The following is a 12,099-nucleotide window of genomic DNA, read 5'->3' as shown; positions in this document are numbered from 1 at the left end:
ATTATTATTATTATTAAAATTTTATATCCCCATCAGGTTTTTTTTTAATCATAAAAGGAAGTAACTCTGATGCGATACACATTACATGAAACTATACTAGTGAGATCTTAAACAGACATAAACGGTGAATCTGAAGTGCCCCCTGGAATTTGTTTACAATGAAAGGAATAAGTTCTGGGAAATTCAGTTTAATAGGAAGAAGGTGCCTCTGAACATGTGTAGAGTTCTTCCTCTCAGTGAAGGATGCGGCTAACCCTTCGACTAGAACATTAATCCCAGTTCAGACAATGAAATTTCCCGGCGAGCGTGAGACCAGGCGTGAGAGCAGGCTGTCCCTTTAAATATTTCGCTGCCTCCGTCCAACACACTTAAATGGAAGTAAGTGTTTGACAGAAACCAGTGGGATTCGCGTCCAAGTAAATATGTTTAGGATGGGAAATGAGTTGGCTTAAGTCTTAAAAACTTCACCCTAGTAGAGTCATAGATCAAACTGCATAAATATAAACGAGATTAAACCCCGCAATCGGAAACAGAGCCAATTTTCGTCTCTCAGAAGGGAAAACCGCTCACAGCGGTTTGTTTACATTGAAATCTCTGTCCAATCCGCACCCGGCAGCACGAATCGGTGAAATCTAACCCGGGTTTGGGATTTCTGTAGTTGTTACAGCGCTTTATTGTGGGATTCCGGTGTGGTAGTAGGAAATATTTTGTAATAAAACCTGAGGGAAAGCTTATTTTGTCTATCCTCTGCCTTGAGGTTACAGAGTTGGCGTTTTCCCAATAGTTAGCACTTGGTAGCCCGTAAGACAACCGATCTTATATAAGGGAAGCCCAGGAGATGGTGTAATTCATACACACACGCCTGCTCTTACTCCCCCGCTCCAGTGCTTTGATTCTGTTGCTGTTAAAAAAAAAGAAGAAAAAAGGGAGAGGGGGGGGGCTTTCTAAATGGAGCAACAATTCTTTTATACTAGGCATGGGTAACTGGAAATTGTCCCGCTAAAACCATGCGTACTTTTCAGTATACACATGACAAGGTTCAGGCTGTGATCTGTTTAGCATAGTGATGGTGGACTATATTAGGACAGTCCTGCGTATAGAGCTGATGCAAGCTGGGATTTTGTTTAAAAGGCACAAGGGGGTCTTGCAGTCTGTGACTTAGTTTTCAAAAATAGTGGAAGAGGCGGCAAACCTCTGACAGGGCTGTCCCACTTCATCCTGCAGGTTCCATTACTTGATGGAATGCTCTTCCTTGAACTGCACTCTTAGGCCTTAGCTAGATCTAAGGTTTATCCCGGGATTGTCCTGGGGTCATCTCTGTTCACGTAAATGACACACAGGGGATCCAGGAAGCAGGCAGGAACGACCCCGGGTTAAACCTTAGGTCTAGCTAAGGCCTTAGTCATAGAAATCTAGCATGTCAGGGGGATGGTTACATTATAGTAAACTTTCCCCCTGATAGCTAGTTTTCTATATGTGTTTTTTCCCCTTTTATGGGAAAGCATTCAGACATTTGAGTCCCCACTTACAGTTTGAAGTGGTACAGTCCAGTCACCATGTTCCCCTGCTGTTTATGAGAACCAGTGTAAAATGTACTAGTTCTCACAATGTTAAGGGTTGGGTTTTTTTAGTAGATAAGGTGGTAGATACATGTTAATAAATAATAATACAGAATTTGGACCTGCAATGTGTTTAGTGTCCCGTTGCACCTGTGTGTAGGAGTAGGACCACTGCCCCTCCTTTTTGGAAGCCAGAAGTCCTAAAACTTGAAAATCCACTTTGTATAGGTAATATCAAGCTGCAGTGATCTCAAGGAAGCAGCAATAGTAGCAGCAGCAGCCGCTGCCAGCTCTTATTAACTCTTGTATAAAACATACCTTAAGTATGGTTTGTTATCAATTACTGGCAGCAAATGAAACAAGTGGAGGAAAATGCAGTGGGGGCTTTGTATAAATTAAAGTGATTGGTTGATTGATCAGAGCACCTGCTGTAAATCATAAGTTACACATGGGCACACAATTATGAAGGATCTATTTAAGTTCAGTAGTAAACAAAACTCATGTCATGAGGAAATTGCTTCCATTTATTTCTTGACTCGTGAGCTATAGAATAACTTTATACCCATGTCTATATATAGGAAGAAAATTTGTTTTTGTTCTCTTATAATAACTATCCTTCCTGAAAGAAATAATTTTAACTATCCAAGAGGATTTTCGGAAATAACAGCATTTCATTAGTAGTAGTAGTATTTTACAATTCTAGATATGTTGAAACTGGGGCAATCAGTTCTGCTTCATTCAGAATTGGAAAGATTCTTCCTCTCTGTTGCTCGTCTCCCCTAATAAGCTAAGTCAAAGAACAAATAACATTTTCATAAATTCCAGGTTAGAGTAAAATTGTTTGGATTTTTTTTAAAATAAAACTTTTGTTGAATATCAAACCAGTCCAATGCAAAAGTGATCCAGCTGCTAAACTTATAAAAAGAGAAAGCCACTCAAATTTAGAGACTCCTTGGATTATTTTTATTTTTTCTTTCCCTATTGGTGAAATTATACTAGAAAACATTAAGTATGTTTTAATATACAGTGTCTTCAGTGCACATGGTATTTTACAGTTTCTATAAATAGATAAGAGCCTAGAAGAGGTATTATTATTATTATTATTATTATTATTATTATTATTATTATTATTATTATTATTATACTCTGAGTATAACCATTCCCCCCTCCTTGGCATTATACACAATCTAAAGCTGTGTAGTGAACAACCTAGAAGTTCATCTTTGTCTGTCTTAACTACATTTATGGATGTGCCCCAGAAACAAGTTAAACTAAAATGCTTTTTGAATGTAACTTAATCCAAAGCAAGTTTCAGTCCAAGATCTCTGGCTCAGTAGGTTAGTAGGTCATGCTGTGAATCTCTCATTGCTAGGGTGCAGCAGGGGCAGTCGAAGAGGGACAAGTCTTGGTTACACATTCTGTTTTACCATTTAGTGGTGTACTAAAACCCAACTGCTGCATTAAGCTGCTACTTAATTACTAGTATGCTTGGAAACAATGGGGCAACTTCGGTAGAGTTAAGGAGGAATCAACCAAGGGTTAATTGTAGCTCATTCCTAGCATTAATGGAAACTTGCATGTCAACTATGCTGGGATAATTCTAATGTACAGTTCTAACAACAGTTAAAGGTGCAGGAGCTATACTAGAGTGCCCAGATTTAAAAGAGGGCAGGGCACCTACAGCGTTAACTGTTGTGATGTCGAGGAAATTTCACCAGGTTCCCCATATATACAAATGACACCTACTGAAGTTTCCTTTTCAATACAACTGTTAAAGATACAGGAGCCCTGTCCTCCTTTTCATATGGTCACCCTATCTAATGGATTCATTGGTTGATGCTATAAACTTGTAATCAATAAATAAGCTCAAACCAGCCCCTGGTTCAGGGAAATATATAAGATTCTCTTGGTTTGAGAACTATAGAGACAATTGGATGACCAGATACAACAGAGAACAGTGTTCCTAGACCTAATCATTGTGCAAAAGAAAAAATCTCAGCAGGATTGGCCTATCACATTGCAGAGATGAGAAAAGCTGTGAATGGTTGGAAACATCTGGGAGGGCTCTTTCTCATGACAGAGGTCCCTCTTCCTGGAACTAGAATAACACCAGCATAGAAGGGAGTGTTGGTGTAGCCAACTGTCCATATGATGTATATGACGTAGGCTTTCAAATATTACCGGACAGTGCAGGATGGAGTCATACTCCAAACAGCTGCTCCCATTCTGCTAATAGTCATGTTGGAAAAGAATTACATCATCATGGATCCTCACCTGTGGCTTTCCCCCGTACTGGAGTGGCCCAGCAGCTCTCTGTTGTACACTCAGGTAGTGAACTGGCAGTTATGTAAGAATCAGCCCTGTGAAGGGAGCACCTTATCATTCCATGCCCTATTTGACCCATGGTAGCAGCAAGCCATCTAAGAACAGGCAGGGCTGAAGTTATCAATGGGCTTGACTTCTGAGCAAATGTGGTTATGACTGAGTGACTCGGGTCTCTGAAGTGTGAACTTGCTCACAGTACTCTTCTCTCACCCCAGTTCCAGTTCCTCCAAAATCTGTTACTTCCCTGATGATGAACAAAGATGGCTTCCTTGGTGGCATGTCCGTGAACACAGGTGAAGTGTTTTGTTCGGTACCTGGGCGGCTGTCCTTACTCAGTTCAACTTCTAAGTACAAAGTAACTGTTGGAGAAGTTCAAAGGCGTCTCTCACCTCCAGAATGTTTGAATGCCTCACTCCTTGGAGGAGTACTTAGAAGGTAAGGCCTTGGGACAGGTGGATTTGTGCTTATGGGTGGGATTTACAGGGGTCATGTAAAGGTCTATGCGAAGAGCTTTGTAAGTAACTGTTGATGCATGTGGGAGAACACAGGAAATACACACAACATCCTGGATTCCGTTAACTATGCACTGGTACCATACTGATTAGTATACTGCAACCTTCTCCAACTTGGTGCCCTCTAGATGTTTTGCCTTACAACTCCCAGGATTTCTGACCATTGGGCATGCTGGTTAGAACTGAAAGGAGTTAAGAACATAAGAAGAGCCATCCTGGATCAATCCAAGGTTTCAGCTAGTCCAACATCCTGTTCACATAGTGAACAATCAGCTCCCCATGGGGAAACCCACACGCAGGACTTGAGTGCAGCAGCAACCTCCCGCCCATGATCCCCAGCAACTGGAATACATAGGCATCAAGCTTCAGATACTGAAGGTAACATATAGCCATCAGGACTAGTAGCCATTGGATTAGAAAACCTCTGGAAGCACCAGGTTGGGAAAGGCTGGAGTACTGTAATGCATTGTACATAGAGCTGTCATTGAATTGGTCCGGAATGTGGCGGCACGGCTCTTGATCTGGGACTAGCAACCTGGAACATCTCTCTTCAGTTCTTACACTGCACTGGCTAGCAGTCTGTTTGAAAGCATAATTCAAAGTTTTGGAGTGGGTCTTTTAAAGTAGGGCTGTGCACGGACCCCCCGATCTGCTCCGGATCTCAATCTGCACCTTTTGGATCGGGTCCGCTCTGCTTCTGTTATGAGTTCTTATTTACCACTCAAGCCAGTATATTATAATAGTGAGGCATGTGATCTGTGAGCCAGGTTGTCCAGGGTTCAAAACAGACTAGGTGACCTTAAGCAAACATTCTCTCTGAACCTCAACCCCTCAAGTCCCTTAAGCTAACAATGCTGCCTTATTTTAGACTCTAGGGAGTTGCTATAAGAATAAACAGGATCATATATCTGAAGGGCTAAAAAGGGTGACTATAGGCTGGTTGTTGTAAGTTATGAGTATGTAAGTTATGAGGAAGTCAGGTATTTTATTTTTATTTTATTTTATTTTATTCCCCTTCATTTTAGATCATGCCCTGTTAATGTGGATTCTCCATAAACAAGGGCTTTATTTGGTAAATACTGTTAGAGCAGTGTGACAATGGAACCAGTTACCTAGGGAGGTTGTGGGCTCTCCCACACTAGACGCCTTCAAGAGGCAGCTGGACAACCATCTGTCAGGGATGCTTTAGGGTGGATTCCTGCATTGAGCAGGGGGTTGGACTCAACGGCCTTGTAGGCCCGTTCCAACTCTGCTATTCTATGATTCTATGATTCTCTGAGGGTGTCAACAAGCACGTGGACATTAGTGATTTGGTAGACACTGTATATTTGGACTTCCAAAAAGGCTCCTGAGAAAACTCAGTCATGGCATATAAGAGGATGAACCCTCTTATGGATCAGTAACAGGGTAACAGAGAGTATGAATAAATGGACAGTTCCACAATAAGGGGATGTGGGGTCCTCCAGGGATCTGTATTGGAACCACTACATTTTAACTGATTCATAAATGGGAACAGTGAGGTTTATTCAGGGTGTTAAAAATAAAATGGGATTAGGAAGAGCTTCAAAAGCATGTCTCCAAACAGGCAATGTGGTTCAATGTAAGGGTAAAGTGATGCCCATTGGGACATACATACTAACTTCACCTATGCACTGATGGAGTCTGAGCTGGCTGGCAGGGACTGATCAGGAAAGGAATCTTGAGGATGCATTGAATAGCTCAATGAAAACATCAACCCTTATAATACTGTAGAATTAGTTGTAGGCCTAAACTAATTCCATGGTATTATGGATCACTGGGAAAGGCAGCAAAAACTGCCAATATCATAATGGCCTTACATAAACCTATGGTGCAATCAGATTTGGAACACTGTGTGCAGGTCTGATTGTCCTATGTCAAAAAGGATGTTGTAGAGCTAGAAAAGTGCATAAAAAGGCAACCAAAATTAAACAGGAGAATGGAGACAGTTACAGTGTTTAGGGCTTTTTAGTTTAGGAAAAAGTTGATTAAGGGGGCAGGGGACATGATAATGGATGTATAAAATCATGCATAGTGTGGAGAAAGTGGATTGCGAGAAGTCTTTATTCCTCTCTAATACCAGAATATGTGGTCATCCAACGAAGGTGAATGGTGAAAGATTGAGGACAGGCAAAATGAAGTATTTCTGCTATGCAGCACATAGTTAAGCTAGGAAACTCTCTGCTACAGGATCTGGTGATGACCACCAATGTAGATGATTTTAAAAGGAGATGAGTCAAATTTACGGAGGATAAGGGTGTCAATGGTTATGTCATGATGATGATGATTAATTATTTATTTGTTACCCTCCTCTCCCTCTGGATCGAGGTGGGGTACAACACAAATGCAAACACCATAACATGCATATAACTAATTAAAACATTTAAAACTAATACATTAGCAAAAGCAGCACATTATTAAAAAGGCATGTTAAAATTCAACTGGGTAGGCCTGCCAGAAGAGATCAGTCTTTATGGCTTTCTTAAATTCTGGAAGACTGTGAAATTGATGCTAACCAGCAATAGTACACAGGACAGAGACACAGACAGAGGGACCAGACCATGCAATAGACCCTAGTGCCAGCTCTGCCCCCACATCTGTTCAGGCAACACTGTCACAGGACCCAACAGCATCAGTCACACCATCAAGGGCTCTTTCACCTTCATCCTTATATAATCTGTGTTACATGCCATCCCTGACTTTGTCTATTGTTAAGTTCTTAATAAACACATACACATGTGTCTTATGGCACACTTCCAATGATTACATTGGAAGTTTCACTCGTGCCCAGATAAACATAGGATCAGATTGGGTTGAAACTTTCCCAATTCTTTTCATTCTTTGTTTTCTCTCCCCCCCACCCGCCCACCCTCATCTTCGAATGGCAAAACGTCCTCACTCAGCATTATTTAGGCACAGGCACATGTGCTAAAGTCCCTTCAAGCTCCAGTGGTCTTGAGTCTGCCTAAAAGTACCCCCTCCCTTCTTTCCTGGGGGCATTCTGTGAGGTTTGAATCAGTGCATTCATTTCTTTGCCGTTTCAGAGCCAAATCGAAAAATGGGGGCAGATCGTTGCGAGAGAGGTTAGAAAAAATCGGCTTGAATTTACCAGCCGGCAGGCGCAAAGCGGCAAATGTCACTTTACTCACCTCCCTGGTGGAAGGTAAGCAGAACCTCTGTCCGTTTCGATTTCCTTACCTCCGCCACCCCCTGGCTACTCCTAAGGCTGGGAAGAGTTTTGACATTTCGCAAAGTTTCCTGGATTGAGTGGAAATTGTTGCTGTGGTGGCATTAAAGATCTGTCATGCAAAATAATAATAATAATAATAATAATAATAACAATAATAATAATAATAATAATAATAATAATAAACCTTGGGTGGTGGGGAGGACTAAAGACCTTAAACACAAGGCCCAATCCATATCTCAACCTGTGGCGTGTTTAGATCCTGCAATCAAAATAACTTGTTAAGGTCACATTCCTAGGTATACTTTGGAGTGATTCCCACTGAACACAGTGGCCTTTACTTCTGAGTAAACATGCATCCGATCCAGTCAGCATATTGTACAATTGAAGTGACCAGGTGAGTTTCATTCATTCTAACAGGTTCTTTTGAAATCATGGAACACAAAATAATAGTCAAACGGTACATTTGTTAGGATCTACCATGATGTGGTGAGTGGATCTTTGAGTAAATTGCCATTCGGGTTAGAGGAAGAGGTTTTGTGTGCTTGTCTGTTTAAAGGAAGTTAAAAGCTGAGGGAGATTTCTTTTTTCTGCAAATGGTGTGAATGCAAAATGCCATTCGCCTTAAGGTAGACCAAAGTGCTTTGCAGAGTAACTCCCCCATTCTATGCAGATTTACTTGGAAGTAAGTACCATGGTGCTTAGTGGTGGGATTTACTTTCCAATAAATATGCATAGAAGAATTGTGCCTTGCAGAAAATGTTTCAGTTATACAGAGGCATGCTCTAACGAAGAAGCAATGGAGGCTTTCCTTCTAGAAATATCCAAATCAGTAGATAACATGAATCTCTGATATTAATATAGATTTTGCGGACACTTCTTAAGTAAGAGAGCAGAACTAAAGAAAAATGCAAGAATCCTTACATTTCAGATCAGTTTTAGAAAATGCATTACCTATTGAATCAATAGCAGCTAAATTGGCAACACTTACTGACTGAAGAAACCCACAGGTTGCAGGGGCCCAAAGAATGCTCTGGTGAAGGCAGGTAAAATGCAGTGCAAACAACCCTCAAGAAGCTATTTGAAAAAACAAACATGGCTGGATCTATTGGATCTCACACAATTTCCTGGTTCCTATTTTTTTATCTTTTATGATGGGGCTGATTAACGGGCAGCCATTTAATGGGGAAATTATGGTATTCTGTAGCATGTAAAGAAAAGGAAAATGGCTGCTGCAAATTAACCATTAAGAAACAGGGGAGGCCAGGTCCAGAACAGATGAGGCGTTGGTTGAGGAAGTCAGACGTCTTTCTTTTGATTGAGATGAACAGCAGTTGTCTGCGGATGGTGGTCCTTTGTTGAGGTCTAAGAGTACAGTCCTAAATTCATTGCTAGCACATCATGTCAATCCAAATCAATGGGATTTGTTTTCAACAATGTATATTAGATCATCAAGATGCAAGAGTGTAATCCCAAATGACTCAAATCAGGTGAAGTATTTCATTTGTGGACTGTAATCTTGAGGGGATTTCAAAGTTAACTGGGAAACATAATTGGATTAGTGAGTGCTAATACATGCGCGCACACGCGCGCACACACACACATATTAGTCAACAGAAACCAACCACTTGGCTTTTAAAGAGCTAAATTTTAGCCTGTCTTCTAGGAATTAGCCTCCGGTGCCCCAGTATCTCACACTCTTACAATAGCCAGTCCCCACCCCCAGTCCCTGCCCCTACCTCCTCTTTCTCCTTAATTGCTTGTAGCAAAAAAACTCCACCCATTTGTCACTGTCCAGATTTCACAAAAGTTGGGTAGTCTAGTGTCACTCTTGCAAGTTTCATAAGGAGAATTAAATAGCCATGGTGAAGGCCATTTCTGCTTCCCTTTTAAAATAATGAGATTAGAATTATTAGACATATTTGCTTTTATAAATTAAAAGTTCTTCAGGTGCCCATTTGCATCCACTCTTCCTCCTTTGGGTTTAAACTGCCATGTGGCATCAGTAGTTTGACAGCGGTGGGAAAAAAATCTGAGAAGAGGCAGGCATTTAAACTTAGAATAACTTTCTTTTTATTGAAACCACTCAATCCCATAGCTGTTTACTCCAAAGCAGTCTCCACTGATGGCAGCAGGGCTTACTCTCCCTGATTAAGTGTGCATAGGGTTATAGCTTTCATGCTATATTTGAGGGAGATGTGCACTAGGGTAAGATTTATTTTCCAGTGACAAAAACTGCCTAATGGGATTGGCTTATTTATTTTATTTAAAGACAGAACCCTCTCAGGGCAGCAACAATATAAAAAAACACTACAAAATAAATACAATTAAAAATATCAATAAAAACATATTCAATTAAAATCAATTAAAATCAATTAGCAATAATATCAGCAGCCCAGGAACTACCGAAGGGCCAGTGAACATATGTGGGTCTTCAGCACTTTCCTGGAGACCTGCAAAAAAGGAACTTTATGAATCGCTGGTGGAAGCTGATTTCAGAGGTGTGGGGTCACCACTAAAAAGCCTCTCTCCCTTATACTCATCACCCTTGGCACTGGGCAAGTGAGAAGGGCCTCTGCCGATGACCTCATAGTATGAGCAGGCTGGAATGGGACAAAGTGATCCTTAAAGTAATTTGGGCCCAAACCATTTAGGGCTTTGAAGCAGAGGTAGGCAACTTGTGGCCCTCCAGATGTTTTGGCTTACAATCTCCAACTTCCATCACCATTGGCTATCTGGCTAGGGACAGGAATTGTAGACCAAAACATCCAGAGGACCACAAGTTGCCCACCCCTGCTTTAAATGATCAGCTGGATTTATTTCTTATTTGTACACTACCATTAAGTATATGGTGTTTTAATTCAGGAACGATGTCTATTAATGACTATTAGTCCTGATGGCTATATATTACCACCAGTGTCAGAGGCAGCATGCCAGTCACTGAGGAGCAGGAGGAGCTATTGCCTTCATGTTCTGCTTGTAGGCTTCTCAAAGGCCCCTGGCTGGCCACTGTGGGAACAGATGGACCTGTGTTCTGATCCAGCAGGACTGCTCTTATGTTGTTAGTACAACATGAGCAAAAATACAATTTTGGTTCAGATCACAATCTAAAACATTACCATGTTCTAGGAGGGAATTGAGGAGGGAAGGAAAGAGTCAAGCATAACAGGCAACACAGAGAGGGTAGGGATGGAGCAGACAAGGCACAGGTCACGAGAGGTGAACGCAAGCACATGCAGGCACTTGTACTTAAGCTTCATTTTTATTTAAGTTAGGGTGACCCTATGAAAAGGAGGACAGGGCTCCTGAATCTTTAACAGTTGCATAGCAAAGGGAATTTCAGCAGGTGTCATTGGTATGTATGGAGAACCTGGGGAAATTCCCTCTTCATCACCACAGTTAACGGTGCAGGAGCTATACTAGAGTGACCAGATTTAAAAGAGGGCAGAACACCTGCAGCTTTAACTGTAGTGATGAAGAAGAAATTTCACCAGGTTCCCCATATATACAAATGACACCTGCTGAAATTCCCTTTTCAATACAACTGTTAAAGATAAAGGAACTCTGTCCTCCTTTTCATAGGGTCACCCTATTTAAGTAGCCTGAGTCCCTGACTGCAGCCCAGATCTCTATGTGGGCATCACCACTGCCTCCTTGCTTAATTGCGAAGATCAAAATGCCACAATCTGGCTTCTTAATGTGTATGTCACAATGCTTGCATATGTGACCTTCTGCTGTTGCATTTTCATTTGGAAATTTTTCAGGTGCTTGAGCTGCTGGGGGCTCAAGCCTGCTTGCAAAGCACAGCTTATCCCCCCCCCCAATCCAATTCCTCAATGGTGTGTCAGACTCATGATAACTCAGGGTGCCTTTGGACTCGTGTTGTGCAAACGTCCAAAGCCACTTGCAATGAGGGAGGAAGATACATACTGTGCATGCACAGAGGCACTCTTTTATTCATTTTTCACACAGTTCAGGGCTGTGTGAAAAATGAACAAAATTGACAGTTGGAGGTCAAGCTCCAGCTCGAATGGAAGGACTGCCGAGTTACTGTGCTGCTAAAATCCAGCCATCAGAAACTTCTGGTTTGCCCAGTGCTTTATGTTCTCCCTCTCTGCACGTGTAGGTGCAACTCCCTATAAGAGGTTGCTTTGTATTTCTGACAAACCAGATGTCTTGAATATCCTTCAAGTTGTTCACATTAAGTGAGGCTGTGCTGAATAAGTGCCCTTCTGGGCTGCTCTACTGCAAGGAAAGAACAGGTTCCTTTCCTTGGTTGAATGTCTCTTCCTCCTCTTCATTTCATTGGAGGACTTGCATTGCTATGAGAGTGTAGAGATCATCATCTCTCATTTCATAGTCTCAAAATCTCAATAGCTAGTTGTAAGAATATGTTGCAACATCTGTGCAATCTTGTTTTATTTGTAATGCTTGCCAATGTTTATGGGGAAGGAGAGGGTCATGGTGGAAGATGGAGACAGTCCACAGTATGAAGTCC

At 41.5% G+C, this 12,099-nt stretch overlaps 1 protein-coding gene across 4 annotated transcripts in view; it reads left to right on the top strand.

Moving 5' to 3' along the window:
• Nucleotides 1-12,099, top strand: part of TFAP2B (transcription factor AP-2 beta) — a 57,320-nt gene that overhangs the window by 26,813 nt on the left and 18,408 nt on the right. For all 4 annotated transcript variants that reach the window (XM_063115962.1, XM_063115963.1, XM_063115964.1 and 1 more), the window contains 2 exons: nucleotides 4,100-4,319; nucleotides 7,459-7,577. In XM_063115962.1, coding sequence (XP_062972032.1) covers nucleotides 4,100-4,319; nucleotides 7,459-7,577 — 339 coding nt within the window. The remainder of the gene's footprint in view (nucleotides 1-4,099; nucleotides 4,320-7,458; nucleotides 7,578-12,099) is intronic.

This window comes from Elgaria multicarinata, chromosome 2 (genome assembly GCF_023053635.1).
Source record: "Elgaria multicarinata webbii isolate HBS135686 ecotype San Diego chromosome 2, rElgMul1.1.pri, whole genome shotgun sequence".
Lineage (NCBI taxonomy): Eukaryota > Metazoa > Chordata > Lepidosauria > Squamata > Anguidae > Elgaria > Elgaria multicarinata.
The sequence above is the reverse complement of the archived record's forward strand: the minus strand, read 5'-3'. Positions and strand labels throughout refer to the sequence as shown.